The following is a 16008-nucleotide window of genomic DNA, read 5'->3' as shown; positions in this document are numbered from 1 at the left end:
CTTTTACCTCCTAAATCACTACTACTGCCCTCTAACGTAATAAAAAGCTAATTTATCTGAATATTATTACTTTTTTTTTAATTTTACCAAAGATAGTAATAAATGTAGTGTTTACTTTAAGGATATAATTTTTCTCATTTGTAATGTGATTAAAGCAAAAACAAAAAATACTACACAAAAATATGCTAACAGCTCTCCCAGCTGCACGCCCTTCTGTGTGTTATTATGTTACGGTGTATCTGGAACCACCAGTTTAGACTTGGGTGTGTGTGTGTTAGTTCTTAGAGCTCACCCGACACCTTTTATGTTGTGGCATTAGGAGAATGCAGACTTTAACGTGCAACAAACGTTAGAGTCTGTTTCATTTTCAGTTTAATCAATGATAGCTTAGAATAGTGAAGCTTTTAAATTCATTTTAAGCATTTACCCTTTTTATGTATTCACATTTAGTTACTGATTTCACAAAGCATGAATTATTTGCTATTGGATGGATGGGTTTGCCAAAATAAGCACAGCTGAAACAGGATAACATGGATTATATTTGTGTTTTTTCCTCTCTTTTTTTTGATTTGCTTGTTTAAAACTCAAAATAAGAAAGTTTCAATGAGCATCTGACATAAATTCAGAGTCTTACCAGGGGTTTGATCTCCTCCTCATCTTTGTAGTAGTAGAGCAGCTCCCCTCTGAGAACAAACCAGCGACTGTGCCATGTCTTCACGAAACCTCCTTGCTTCCTGAGCCAACCGCACCTGATCACGTTTGACCTCTGACCCTCAGAACTGGACTGACCTCCGCAGCGCTGAGGACTGCTGTTTTGGGACACGCTCTGGTCATCCATTGCAGCAGCTTCAATCTAAAAACAAATAGAGGTTATTTGACTTGCAGAGGCTGAAGATGTTGTCTTCTGAATTTTGCTTGTTAATGACATGAACTTTTGTGCAAGTCTAATTGTGTGTTTTCATGTTATGGAGGCTGAACCAGTGAAGGTTGAGAGACACGATGATACAAAGGCAGAAATGAAATTGTGGGAGGAGGAAAAACTGAAAGCAAATAAGAAGTGCACAGACCAAGCCTCTCCTTCAGTTTTTTCTTCCAATGAATTGCTGAACCTGTCAGGCTTCATTGTTGTGGCTTATCTATTTTTCTGCAAGTGTCTTAAACCCTGTCTACTAACTTTTCAGTACAGATATATTCACCAAAATCACCTTTATGGCAGGGTTTTTTTATCCAAAAGGTGAAACCAGTACTTATTGTTGTGAAAGGACTTTGTAAATCCTGCAAGTAACTCTGGTTACTGAATAAAAAATTTATATTAAAGCAACTAAAAGTTGTAAAAGTGAAAGAAACAAACAACCACAAGAGTCTCAGAGATTACTGGAACTCTCTAATCTTGAACATTATTTTAGCTCTTGGAAATAATGTCAGTAGAAACAAATACAATTTCTTAATGCAAGCACAAGATGTAGCACGTTGGGGATGACTTTTTGTACTTGTTTTCACCTTAGCATAATTTAGGTGCAGTTAACCTATTAACCTACTGCTAACCTTTTTCACATCTGCAATTATGATACATTGGCAGTCCCCTTCACATACAGCACTGAGTAAAAAAAACATTCTGCACATCTTGTTTCCATATCAACACACATACCTCAGCTTTGTGCTGAGTTTGCGGCTGTCAGCTCTGAGCATTGCCATGTTGTCAGTGGCGCTCATTGTGCTTGGCTTGGGGGATGTCCAACCAGCCCCCAGGTCCAGATGAGGACCAGATGCCGCTCCGCAGAAGTGGAGCAAGTGCGACAAGTCTGCTGTGGTGCAATCATAACTCTCTGTGGTCATGGAGAGTCCCATTGTACAGTGGCTTGCGAAAGCATAAAACTTTTTTAAAGTTATGTTACAGCCATAGATTCCAAAGTGTATTGTTAGGATTCAATGGAACAGATCAGCAATAAGTAGCTTATATTTGTGAGGTGAAAGAAAAATGTGGGTCTATAACTCTATTTTTTTTACACATAAAAACCTGAAAAGTGTGTTTGTATTCTGCAGAACTACCTCTTGCTGTAGTTTAGGACTATATTTCCAGAGCCTGAAACTTTTGCTTCTCTTGTCCAAAATTGCTCAAGCTTAGTTAGACAGAATAAAGAGTAGCTGTGAGCATCATCTATAAATGTCAATTCTCCTGAAAATAGATTCCCCCACCTGAGCTGCGGATCTCTCTAGTTACTCCAGTTATCAAGCCCCTCTTGGCTACAGGCCTATGAGTTTAGATGGCTGGTCATGTCTTGGTAGGTTTGAATTTGTTTTATACTCTTTATACTATTCACTGAACAAATCTTAAGAAAAGCAATTTATAGCCTTACTCTGCTCTAAATTCATCCACAACATTAGCCATGACGTGTTAGCTTTGTTTCTTGGTTCGTGATGATCTCCCTCAAACCTCTAAGTCCTTTACTGTATAGCTGAAAATACACCAAAGTGAGATTTCATACAGTTGAACTTTTTTCACCAGTTGCTTGACTTCTGAAGGCATTTGGGTGGATTGGATTGCATCTGGTTGCATGATTAGGGATGTCCACAGCTTTAAGTTTTTCTGTAACATGAAATCCCAGTAAAACACACTAAAGTTTGTAGTTTTAATGTGACAAAATGTTGAAAACCTTCAAGCGGTCAAGGGGAGGGAATACTTTTGTAATTCCCTGTATAAGAATAAAGGGAATCATATGTTCCTGAATGTTCACTCCTCTGAATTTCTCTAAGAAATATTTGTTTCAAGACAACATTGTGAAGTTTTAATCTACAGATTACCTTCCATTCCTCTCTTTTGAAATCTTTAAATATGTTGGGTACAAAGCAGGGTGGGATCTTTTTTCAAAAGTAGGATAAGTTCGTGGAAGAAATTATTCCTTATTTGATAAGATTACCCAACATGCACCAATGGGACTCATCTGTTTCCACTATTCCAATTCTGGTTTATAAATGCCAGACAAACAGATACATACCTTAACAGAAATAAGGCAAACAATTTTGTATTAATTTTCAATGTGTGGTAAAGTTATAGCATTTAGCATGGTCCCAGCTCCACAACATCACGTTTTCTGCACAGGACTTTGTAACAGCTCTGCTGGGACTGATCTGTGTTGCAGTATAAATTGAAACCATAAATAACTCCTGCGTCTCTTGGTGCAAATAACTTTTAGGTGGCTGACAGTAGCAATATAAGTTCAAATTTACATCACACTGAGGCTTTGTCTACAGGAAATACATTCTCATAAATTTTTTGTGGGCATATTGAGAGTATAAATAACAGCATAAAAGGAATCAGTGGAAAGAAATGTATGCATTTTGGTCAGGACAATGACATACACATATATTGAGGACGGAAAGTCAGTTGGTGTGCAAATCATGGGCTTGTAACTAATTAATTAAGTCAATTAATTAAAAAAAAAAAAACATCATCTTGTCTTGTTTACAATTTAACAGACTCAAAAGATAAAATGGCTGATCTATTTACAAAACTCTAATATATATGAAGCTAATCTTTGTTCCTGTGAACCATCCTAAAGGTGCCAGATGTAGCTCTGAACATTTTTATGAAACAACTGCAAAAACCCAAAATGGCCTGACTGTTGTGTCCACTCAGCAGATTGAAACTAGCGTGCTGGAGACGTCTGCTGCGTCCCTGTGAAACACCTGTGTGTAGATGTATGTGCAGCCTATTTATGGCAGCGTTTTCCCCCTTGAGTCACAGTCTCCAAAATAAGCAGCGAAACACGATAGTTTATAATAAGTCTTGCAGTAAAGCTAGCTAAAGAATATCTTCACTAGGCAAATATGAGATATTTTTGAAAACAAAAGCTTATGATTAAATAACAATTAATGAGGGATTTTTTCCCATCCATCCATCCATCCATCCATCACTGGGCTATTTTGTAACATAAACATCAAACTAATCTCTACAACTTCAGTCTGTGTGTAATTAATTTAATTTTTTTCAATAGTATTTTCATCTACTAAATATGACTGTATTTTGTCACATGTTGAGCAACAAATAATCAGTTTTCTCTTTGTCTTGTTATTGTATTCTAAGTTTGTTAAGATCAAATCTACCCTCGTAAAAAGCAACCTTCCACATGCACATATCTTGGAAACACAATATATTGCACATACAGTATATGATATATTTCTAGTATGTCCATGTGCATTTTTACTTCTGCATTGTCTTTTTAAATAAATTTTTTAAATTTCAAATTTCTCTATCAGTTGTTTACTTGTATTCTTACAGCTGCAGTAAAACCTTTGAATCGTATGTGAGAACACTGCAGAGGTTTCAGAAAACTTATTTTCCGCAGTATTTTCAAATCAGCTTCTTATAAAATCATTTCTGCTGTTCACTGCTTTCCATAAAGAGGATTTGCAAGTACCAAAAAAAATTTTCTGCAGAACTTGTGCAACTTTAAAAACAAAAATTGACAGGCAGACATTTAATGAGCGAAATCCTACCAGTTATCATCGCCACTCACATACCTACTGCACAGTCTATATTTTCATCTAATTCCAGTCGGCCTTGGTAAGTAAAAGACAGAAACAATGGCATCATTCAAACAGAAAAATTGCTCCAATAGCTCCAATAAACTAAACCAGTGGTTCCCAATGTTGGGGTTGGGACTCCACTTGGGCTGCAATTCAACAAGTCGAGATTGTCTTGTCCACTGTTATTTATTGGATCAGAAGCCAAAGGATTTGGGAACTCTAAAGCTAGAGTACAGTTCAGACAGCAGACAGTGCAACTCTGCTGGTAAATCCCATAACTATTGAAGGTGATGCATGCCAATCAGATGAAAATAATTATAACAGGGACATAAATAACTTTGTGCAAAATATCTGAACCAATTTATTGTTATCATTACCGTTTTGCTTCAGCTGTGCTATTCAGAGTTTGTGAGGATGGGAGAAAATTATCCAAATTAAACTTTGGCTTAAATTTATCAGCTCAAATACTTCAATCTAAGTCAAAGTTTGGTCATCTGGTATAGTGTTTATCAATATCAACTTATCACTGATAAGCTGACAAATCAAAGCATGTCATTGATTCTTCAGTCCCTTTGGATATCATTGGCCCAAACGCCAGCAAAACACAATCAGCAAACTTTTTTAATTAAGAACTTTGCATTTTACAAAATTTTGCATTGGAGTTCCAGGTTTGCTTTTGCACCACTGGATAGCATCTTTGACCATTTTTGTTTTCCTGTTGCAGCTTTGAAACAGCATCCAGTGACATCTTGAGTCAAAGCATGCTCCAGGATGTTCTCACAGCATGCCTCCGAACTTTCACCATTCCGAGAAGTCTGTGGGAAGAGCCACTCTGACCTTCTCTGTAAACAACAACAGCTCAGTATACAGCAGAGACCAATGCATCCATAAACACTGTGCGTCCGGGAGGACAGCACAAATTTAGCTGCAAATCAGACCTCTGAGGAGTTGTGGCATGTAATTTTTTTGCAGGGTGCATGCTAGTTTGTGGCTACAGTCACATTAAACCAGACGTATTCAAAATCCTCAAGTACAAGAGAGGAGAATGGAGAGTATTTTCTTTGAGAGCAACATATCTTTCGAGTCGTCGTCATTTTGTTTCTATTTGTGCTCAGAAGGATTTAGACCAAGTCTATGTCCATCTGGGCCGACCAGCAACCCATGAGCAGACGGTCAGTGTCAGTCTCAGGGATGTCTGCTGCATGCTGATTTAAAAATAACCGTCTGTCTGTGAAATCATAAATACAGAGATTTAATAACTCTTATGTAATTATGACAGCTGCTCTTTGAAGTAATAATAAATGATCCTATATTTGACTTCTACAGTTGATGATTATAAAACGATCCATGATGAATCAAATGCTGTTTAATGAAAGCAATAGCAACCATTACTACAACCAAGTACTACATTTACAATTGTCATATGCACCAGATGTTAGCTGCATTGTGGATCATAGAAAGTAGATCTTTCAGTAATAATTCAACAGGATCAAGCAAAAAGGCAGCATGTACAGATTGCTATGTTTGAGGGCTTACACGGACTGTTTGTTCTCTATATGGGAAAGTCCTGTGGCCTGAAGCACACAAAAGCCTGCTGTTTGACACATCTTTATTTGAATTGTGTGACTCTGATAGAACGTAGATTGAGGCCTCTGCAGAGAGCAGCCCATCCTTTGGGAAATTAAACTTGTGCAAGCTTTTTTTTAAGACTATAAAGACAGTTTTCCAATCGTTTGGCCAAAGTTGGAAATTTCTGAGACCACAGGAAGTGGTCGATTACAACAGCAAAACATTGCACATCTGAGGACAAAATGAATTGGTGGTTATGCAGCGTCATAGACTGAAGCAGTAAAACTTAATGACTGATGACTGATTTTAACTAGCAACCTTTCAATACTTCTGCTCTTGTGCTGTTGTGGCTATACTCATTCAGGAAGTTGATGACGTTGCCCTTGTATTAATTTCAAAAGAAAACCTACAATTCATTCTGGATGCATTTGGAAAAAATACACATGCATAAGAAGCTTGGTTTGACCTGAAATCCTTCATCACCACCACCCACCATAAACGCACCTGTCCAATGCCTAAAGAATGACCTTTACAACAACAATTTGGAAAATATGGACCACTGTATATGCCACGATAACCTCATGTCATCTAATGATGAAATTGACGATGATGTGAACCTTTGCACCTGATATGAGCCGTCTGAAGACTCATAACAAAGATCTGACAAATACTATTTTCAGGCCTATTTTGTCTCCAACCTAAAATCCTGCTTGCATGCTGAACCTGATGGCCAGTCTCAGTCTTTATGCTCTTCAGTTTCGTAGTGTTTTTTTAAAACAAAATATCCAAATACATAATGTTTTCTGCTCTGTCAGCTTGTGCCGCTGTGCTCAGATTATCCTGTATTGTACTGTTTTTTTTTTTATCTGCAAACAGAAAAAAAAGATACTTTTTAAAGTTTTTTCCATCACTTGCATTGTTTAAAATTGCATTTTTGTTATATTTGCTTTTGAAATTGCGCCAGTTTATTTGCAGCGCCTACATAGCTTTCTGTGAGTGCTTATGCTTCAGTAGTACTGGTTAAAAGCTGACTGAGGAACATTGTTCACTTCCTGTTTTCAATGACATTGAGTACAGAGAAGAAGGGAACAGACCACCAATCCCCTTTCAGCCATAAAGAGGAAGAAGCATTCGTAAGAACTGGCTGAATTGGCTAACCAGCAAACAGAAGCAGATTTTTACAGGATGTTAACATCTTTGTCTTTTTTTGATTGACACCTGAATTATCAGTTTTACTCTGTTGTCCAAGACATAAAACTTACTAATAGCCTCAAAATGTTTGTAATAACTGATGTTAAACAGTTTAGCAACTTAAAACTAAGCAACATGTGGTTGTCTTATACTGTCTTCATTTCAGAAGCTACTACTTTGCATAAGCCCAAACACATAAGCCATAAGTCCACACCGAATGTAAAATACAATAATCAAGATGTATTGACTAATGTCTACTATTATTACATATACATTCAGTAATTAAATGCACACTGCCTTATTTTTTTGAATAATGTCCTATTGCAAACCCAATCTACTCAGTTACTTACCAAGTTTCAGTTGGCAGAACCATCTTAATGACAGACCCTGCCTATACGTAATAGTTACATTTTCCCTTGTTTTACAGAGGAAAGTGAATAAACCAGCAAAAATAGTGAGAAAACATGAAAAAAAACACAAGTGGAAACATAATTCATACATTGTCAGTCAGTCCTGTCAGCGCTTTAAATATCCCCAAGTAACTTCCTCTTTTAGAGCTGGCACAAAATACGGCCCCTGTGACCCACATGTGTCAAAGACAAATATAAACCTTGCCTGCCAAAGCTGCTGCACTTCAAGCACAGTCGGTTGCCGGTAGAGTCCTGCCATGAAAGACACAGAGGTGAGACGACAGCAGGTTTCTTGCTGTGTTGCTCCTGCGCTAATCATCGGGGAGGACGTGAAAGAGGAAGGGCTTTCAGAACATCCTCAGATGAGAATGTTTTTACACATGAAAGCAAACATTCGTCTAATGGTTACATAATTGAAGTCCAGTATTATTTAATACAAGAGGAGGCTACGAGGAGGTCATGATTTGAGAGAGGGGACTTCATTAGGGGTGAGGGTGTCGTTCAGGAACAGTTGCTACCCACACAGCTCACTGAGAGTCGATAAAGCAGATGGATGGATAGAAACGGGGAGAGATGAGAGGTAGTGAGGTGCTTAATATCACAAACACAGAAGGATCAATTCAATAGAGAATAGTGTTCCCAGTAAGCTCACTGATGAGTCACTGTCTATTTTGTCAACGCCACATGTGTTCCTCCTCCAGCTCCATGGTGATACATTGACACCCCCGGCTCACCCTTTCCCGTTTTCTGCCCTGCCATGTGTCAATGCATGTCTGGTAACTGAGCAGCAGGCCTGTGGAGAGACAAGGGTTACGCTTTGACTTCAACTGGCTGACTCATTCTACATGTGTCTGACAGACGACTCCAGCTAAATGAAGATTACTGCTGATGTGGCTGTCTGTTGAAATGAGAATCCTGGAAGACGTATGAAGAATGTCTAACAAAAAAGGCTTTGTGTAAGATCGTATTGCATTTATTTGTGTGTAAGAAACTAAACTGATTCTAAGATATTGCCACAAAACAATGGATATTGTTTATTTTTTAAGACAGTCAATGCAAAATTGTATATGTGAAGAAAAATCAACACTGACAGCACCCTTAAAGACACCATTGTGAGGGCATCATGCAGATATTGCACTTTTCTTCACTGGTTTAGTGAGTGGTTTGGATCATTGCATGTTCAAGTTTTATTATTAAGTCCAGATCTAAATCTGATTGGAAATCTGTAGCAAGTTTATGATGTTAACAGTAATTACCATGTTCATATCTGACCTGACTCACCTGGATGTATTTTGGAATGAAGAATTAGAAAAAATAATATGAGTCTCTAGAAAAGTCTGCAGGTGTAAAACTCGTCCCATCAGACCTTCTCCTGTTATTATACTGAAGGAGGGTTGCATACAAATCCAGATTGTTTTGCATGTATATTTGTAAGAATATACAGTATATTTATATATACACAATTCTTTTCTTTAATTCTTAAATCAGTCTACCATAAAAGACAGTGAAACAAATTCAAATTTGTGGTTGTAACATGTTAAAATGTGGCAAGTCTTAAGTGTTATGAACTGCACAACACACAGTACGCGCAAGTCAAATACTGATGTGGGTGAAGCAGAGCAAATATTCTCAAAGCATAGAGGTACATTTGCACTGAACATTTCTCACGCTTTCACATCTTAGGTTTACTTTGCAACAACAAAGAACTGTGCCAAAAGCCATGGTAGTCCTTTCATCGCTAAGCAAAGTAATTACAGCACACACAAAACCAGTAGCTTATATTAAGGGATGTTTTATAGGATAATATGTCCTCTCAGACTGCTAGGAGCATGACTAATAATAATGATGTTCATTTACAAAGTAATTGCAGAGTAAATGCAGAAGAATGTTAAAGCTGTGAGATGTATCTCTGCATCTTTGCCTCACTTGGCATTTGAGAATCTGTAAAAAATGCTAATTAGAGTGATATTTACTGTTGCTTCAGTGCAGAACTGCGCATTAGCCACAGGTTCCAATCTATCAGCGATAATAACAAAGGAACCAGTAAACTGCAGGGACTTACACTGTTAGAAGTCTCAGTTTACTTTGATGAATATTGTTCACCTCTCCCCCTGTCCTCCTTTGCCATCCAGTGTCTCTGCTGTGCCTCACTATATGAACAAACTTTATGCTGTATGCCATTCTTCCTTTAAGCTCTGTTTGGGTTTCTGTGTTGTTGCTGCACTCAGTTTTTTTTTCTCTAAACTATGGATGTGTCTCTCTCTCAGCTGTGTGACTCCACGCCCCGCTGTTGGTCCATGCTGCTTAATTACTCAGGGTATTTTTTTTCCCTTTCAGTTTTAGTCTTTATGTGTCCACCGCCACCCCTGGAGATCTGGCAGCAGTGGTTCACATGATGAAACACATCAGATATTTGGCCAAAGGGTAAAAAGGATCCTACAGTGCACTGACGCAAAGAGAGCAAAACAAGCTTTAATGAAACAATTTCATATTGATAATATAGTAAAATGTTTAGCTTTTTTTTTTTTAAACTATCCCTCATTGTGATTTTTTTTTTATTTTAAAAATAAAACACATGCAGTTAGAATCCAACTAATGCAAATTCAATTACAGTTGAACTCTTTCTCTTTTTCTCAAATTAATGACATACACGTCAAATTATGAGAAAAGAGGTAGTCAAAGGTAAGTCAGAGGCAATTATATAAGTAGAAAGCAAACAATTCATGGACAACATGGTGATTTGCCCAATAATTCATAACCATTAACCCTTACCACATTCTGTCACCAACCACAAAGGTTAAAATATTTTACAATAATTTTATGTGATGGAACAACTCGTTGTAAAGGATCATTGTGGAGCAGAAAATAAAGAAAACCTGAAAAGTGTGGCATGTTTTTTTTATTAATGCCACCCCACTGGCACCTGCCAACAGATAATTCCATCTGAGCTGTGAATCTCTGCAGCTCCTCCAGAGTCACTTCTTTCCCCATACGTCTTTTTAGGTAGAAATTCTTGTCTTGGCAGGTTAGCAATTGTTACATACTCTTTCCAATTTGCAGACGATGAGCTGATGGGCACTTTGTGAGATGCCCAGGACTTGAAATGATAATCTATAACCTAAACCTGTTTTTATCTTCTCTACAACGTTCTCCCTGACTTGTCTGCAACACTTCTTGGTGAATCTGTTTGTTCACTAATATTCTCCCACAAATCTACATAACAGCTTCATTTTTAGTGAGATTAAATTACACACAGGAGGACTCAGTCTATCAGTTAGTTGGTTTCTTGTTGATTTGTTGATTGACATTTGATTTAAAGGTATCAGATTTACAAAAACATCTTTTAAACTGTTCTTTATACAACATTTTGAGAACACGTGCCATTTTACCCCCACTTCAAAGTTATGTGTTACTTTGTGTTACATAAAATCTCAATAAGATACATTCAAGTTTGTGCTTTTGATGTGACAAAATGTAGAACAGCACAAGCTCTATAAATACCCTTTGCAAGGCATTCTAGGAAGAAACACAGGTGAGAAACGCAATTATCAAGTGACCTCTGAAATTCTGGCACCTGTGTGTCATATGTCAGCTCCTTCTCTTGAAACTTTGTTGCTCAGTTTTTTTTGGGGGGGGGGGTTGTCTTCTGCACTCACCTAACAGGACACAAACAAGTGTTTCCAAAAATGTTTTCTTTATGTTTTTTTTTCATATCGCCAAAGTGATCTCTACCCCCATGTTGTTCAAGTTCTACTCTTCCCCCTCTGTCTCTTGATAAGCAGATATCATAAAGTTAAACCAGGGATCAGTCGAGCCCAGCAGCTGACACAGGGAACCTGATCCCTGTGGCTTTCCAGCCGCACAGCCTGTGTCTGCTGCAGACATTCCTAGGGCAGGAGGGTCATCATCCCTCCTTTTACCTCAGCCTGTCCCCTGTTTGCTTTCACATCTTCCCTTTTCCATTAACCCACGAGGCCGGCTGGCAGACACAGGCTGCAGAGATGAATTTTCCATCCTTTAAGCCATTTTATCAACATCTCTGACCTGTCCGGTGCAGTCTATCTTCACATCATTCAACAATTTTCCACATCTTAGTTTGGTCTAGTCCAGTCTGTCAGCACTTGCAATCAGTGAGATCCTGGCACTTGGTATACGACTGGTACATTAATCCAGAGATAATAGAGTTTTGGCATATTCAGCTAACCCAAAAGACAGACAGAGGTCACTGCTTTGGATGGATCTAATAAGGATCTTGCAGCCTTCATGTAAAACACCAGAAATATATGGAAATCTGTTGGAAGGCTGTAAAGCTCTGGTCTAATGAAGCCACAGGTGTTGTGAATTTTAATAACTTTTGTCCTTTTGGCAGTGTCACTGATTTTAATCTGTAATAATATGTCGCTTTACCATTACGTGAGCGATCATTTGATTAAACTGTCAACTCTTGATCAGACAACTCATCTTTTTTAGTCAACTAAGTTATTGTACTGAGTAGTTCTCTCAAATGCTGCAATGCTGCAAAATGTGTCACAGCTGATTTTTTTTTACGTGGAGGTGAATATTACATATTTCCCTTTCGGATTCTCTCATTCATGTGATAAGTCTTATGTGAATGATGCTGGAGAGCTGAAGATATTTACGCCTCCGAAGAACAGAAATTGAGATCAAAACCACCACTGAAACAGAGCCAGACCCACCTTCTACACAGACAGCCTTGTTGAATCCTTCAGCTCTGTTGACTGGGGATGCTCGGCTTGAGTCTCCAGTCCACTGACAGGTAATCGATCAACAACAGAAATCCAAGTCTGAGACAAGCTCAAGTAGGAGTCCCTCTCAGCTGCTCCGGCTGCTGCTGTTTCTCCCCTGACTGAGTCAGACTGTGCAGAGCGGACTGACTGAATTAGCCGAGGCTCAGACGTGAGCTGTTAGAAACTTTTCCCCTGACTGCTCACGCCATCTGCATTCTGAGAAAAGTCTACCTTGTGCTCAGGACGACTGTCGCGGTCAAACACACACATGGGGAGGGGGGCACCCTTACAGCTGAAGTCCACCCAGAGACCTGCACTGTCACAAAAGCACGCACACAAGTCTCACTCCAGGCACTGCAAAATGCAGCCCCAACTCCTCCAGTCATTCTTCCTGGTGAGGCTCAGGCTGTGTGTAGTTGGCTACACAGAGGAGGAGGAGGAAGAGGAGGGAGGAGGAAGGAGGAGCGGGAGGGGGAAAAGAGTGCATGAGTATGTTTGAGGAAGTCTTAGAACGAGAGCTGTGCTGGAAACCAGCTCTGAGTGCATCTGACTTTCTCTTGTATTCCACAATAAACAGATGGAAAAGGGAGCTTTTGACCTTTCTAACGGTCTTCCACTCATTTTAAACATCTGAATCAACAGCCGAGAATTTTCTTTCTCTATGAATCATAAAGAGGAATAAAAAAATTGCCTTTTCCATTTATCCTCTGTGACTAACCCCAAACACAGAGAGTGGAGGGAGACAGAGGGAGTCAGCACAGTTCCAAGGTGTCGTCAAAATGATGACATGAACTAATGGCTGTGTAAATGCAGCTCAACAAACATTTATTTAGTCTCGGCCCTCGCTGTGGTGGAAACCCAGCTGTATACACACCACGGAAAATCCAGTCTTGTTTATTTGGGACTACCCTAAATGTTTTCTCGCTCCATAGTGATGCAACGGTTCCTTCTCGAGAACATTTCTACAGAAGAGTAGCATTTTCCCTCTGGATGCATACATACAAAGAATAAAAATTATTATATAGAGTTGAAATTAGGATCAATAACAATTTTTAAATTTGTAAATTTCCAGAATTTTGAGAGAATACTTTTGAGATTTTTTCTGACTTTAATTTCTTCATCTTTTAAAGTTGACATAAGATTCCTCTGTTTGAAGGAAGAACTTTTCAAACTTTTTGACTTGGGTCAAACATTTGCTGCACAATTATCTTACAGTGATTTGCTGCAGGTTTGGCCCATTTCTCTTGGCTCAACCACACTTTCTGTGCTCTGCTCACAGATTTTCTATGGAACTGAGACCAGCTCTTTGTGATGGCTGCTCATCACAAAGAGCAGCTTTGGTGGCATGCTTAGAGTTATTTGCCATTTTGAAGTCTCATTCTTTACCTTTACGGCTGATTTACTTAGATGTTGCATTAATATTTCCTGCATCCGATTTTTTCTTTATGTTGACCAACACAGATAAATTCACCCTCAAATCATTTTCATTAAACTTTAGTTTTGCTTAGAGATGAGCTGCTTTGAGTCTTGCATAAACATTTTGCTACTTTTGGTCTGACCAATATTTAGGAAATAATATATAGGCAAACAAAAAGAAAAAAAAATTACCTCATACAGTTGGCCACAAATCCTTATTCATGTGTGATACTAGGTGGTAGTAGCTATCATTGATCAGCTTTTCTGTTAAACACCTTGTTTATATAGTGTCAAATTGTCAGATCTCAAACTGTTAGCACTGTCAGAATGATGAGTAAAAGTCAAGCTGTGTTAATTTCCAATCTGTCAAGATTACAAGAATCCATGGGATGCTGATTCGCTGGAGGAAACAACATCCTATGATTCCTTGGATGCTGAGGATTCAATCCAGATTCTAGTTTCTGCAGATAAGATGTCACATCAGTCTGGAGTTTGGAAAATTACACTCATCAAGCTGTAAAAAAAAAAAAAATAGTATAGGCAACTGCATTTCCTTTTTTATTACAAAAAAAGAAGAAAGATTAGAATGGCAATTTCAAAAACATCACTTTCTCAATGTATCCAAGCTGTTAATAATTACCACAATTGCTTATATTGGTAGTTGGAGGTTAGCAGGAGTTTTTTCAGTTAAAGTATCAGCAGGTGGATCCTCATTGAAAGACATGAGCCTGTTCTGAAATCATTTTCTCCACAGTGCCCCTACAGGTCACCTGTATATTGCATCTGTTCGCAGCTTGGTGCTGATTTCTAATAACAAGAACAAACTATCACCCGCTGCACAAAGATTTTTTTTTTTCCAATTCACAAAAAATGTTCCACATTCACATTTTGATGGCTCCCCAGCTCGGTTGTCAGTATAGATATAAGCCCTGAGCTTTTGTGATCTGAGTCAATGGGACCTGAGCATAGATGGAAGTCTTTATATGATTAAATAGCATTTTTAACCTTACGTTTTCAGCATATTATTAATTTTCTCTTCACTTTTGTGAAATCAGTTGTTTTTATATATATATATATTATATCTTGTCTGGTTCTTGAGTGTGATAATTTAAGTTAGTGGATTATACTAACATTGCACAATTTTTAATCAGGAATTTACTTCCACAGTTTCAAGCTTATCCCACAGGGTGTGTCTGCTGGGTGTTATAAGAAGCCCACCAATTAACCCTAACTCCAAATTAAGTGTTGAGAATAAACAACAGTGGGCTTTGAACCATATGTGCTCGGTCGTCCTTCAGCACGTTTTATTATATTTGCAGCACAAAGAATGTTGAACACGAAGCGCTGTGACCTCATTGGCGTAGGAAGTGGTCGTCTGTAAACAAACTGGAGCTGCAACTTCTCCCGTGAGGATTCTGAAAGAATTCGTCTGATGGACAACTAATAAGATCAGAATGAGTGAATCTTCATACAATGAGCCTCTGGGAGTTGCATTTCCCCCCCCAATGAGTCTGGGGTTCTCATGGCCTTTCAGTCAGAGGTTTTGGACAGGCGGTGACTTCTGGAAAGATGACGGGAATATTTGGAGACCCAAGCAGACGAAAGGGTTTTCCTGTTGGGTTGGAACAAAGTTATTTTAATGAAATCATTTTTGAATTTACGACATATAATAATAATTAATATATTGTTTTAATTCATGCTCATCTGGAACATTCCCTAAAGGCATTTAATGTGCACCGAACAGCAGAAGCTGAGCAAGTACCTTCCACACAGCGTGTTTAGAGGACTCAAATTATTTGTAGTTCGAATGAAGCATGAGGTCCAAGTTGAAAAGAATAGAATTGAGAGAAATCTGAATATAGATTTGGGAAATTAATAGTTCCCTAAATGACCCAAGTTCAATATCCAAATTGGCTGCTGTGTATTTAATTCATTGTTACAGTTTGGGGGGAATAAAAGTTTATCACATAAAAACTAAGACATGTATGTCTTCTTCAAATTTGATGTAATCATATTTTGTCGGTGATGGAAGTTAAATCACTCAATTTATTTATTTATTTCTGTTTATTGTTAATAGCAGTGAGCAGCACAGCAATTGTTCTAATGCTTTCCTGCTTTTCCAGCAAAGGCTCTGCTTAATTTGTTTT

General features: G+C 38.2%; 1 protein-coding gene across 2 annotated transcripts in view; it reads right to left on the bottom strand.

Moving 5' to 3' along the window:
- arhgap24 (Rho GTPase activating protein 24) overlaps positions 1-12846 on the bottom strand; it is a 64041-nt gene extending 51195 nt beyond the window's left edge. Inside the window, exons 1-2 of one of the 2 annotated variants that reach the window (XM_028025595.1) lie at positions 12395-12846; positions 635-853 (exon numbers count right to left, since the gene is read on the bottom strand). In XM_028025595.1, the coding sequence (XP_027881396.1) occupies positions 635-838 (204 nt within the window). In that variant the 5' untranslated portion in view covers positions 839-853; positions 12395-12846. Of the gene's footprint in view, positions 1-634; positions 854-7902; positions 8041-12394 lie in introns of those variants that run through there. The other variant, XM_028025594.1, reaches the window with a different exon arrangement.
- Between the last annotated feature and the right edge of the window lie 3162 nt (positions 12847-16008).

Source organism: Xiphophorus couchianus, chromosome 8, assembly GCF_001444195.1.
Source record: "Xiphophorus couchianus chromosome 8, X_couchianus-1.0, whole genome shotgun sequence".
Taxonomy (NCBI): domain Eukaryota; kingdom Metazoa; phylum Chordata; class Actinopteri; order Cyprinodontiformes; family Poeciliidae; genus Xiphophorus; species Xiphophorus couchianus.
The sequence above is the reverse complement of the archived record's forward strand: the minus strand, read 5'-3'. Positions and strand labels throughout refer to the sequence as shown.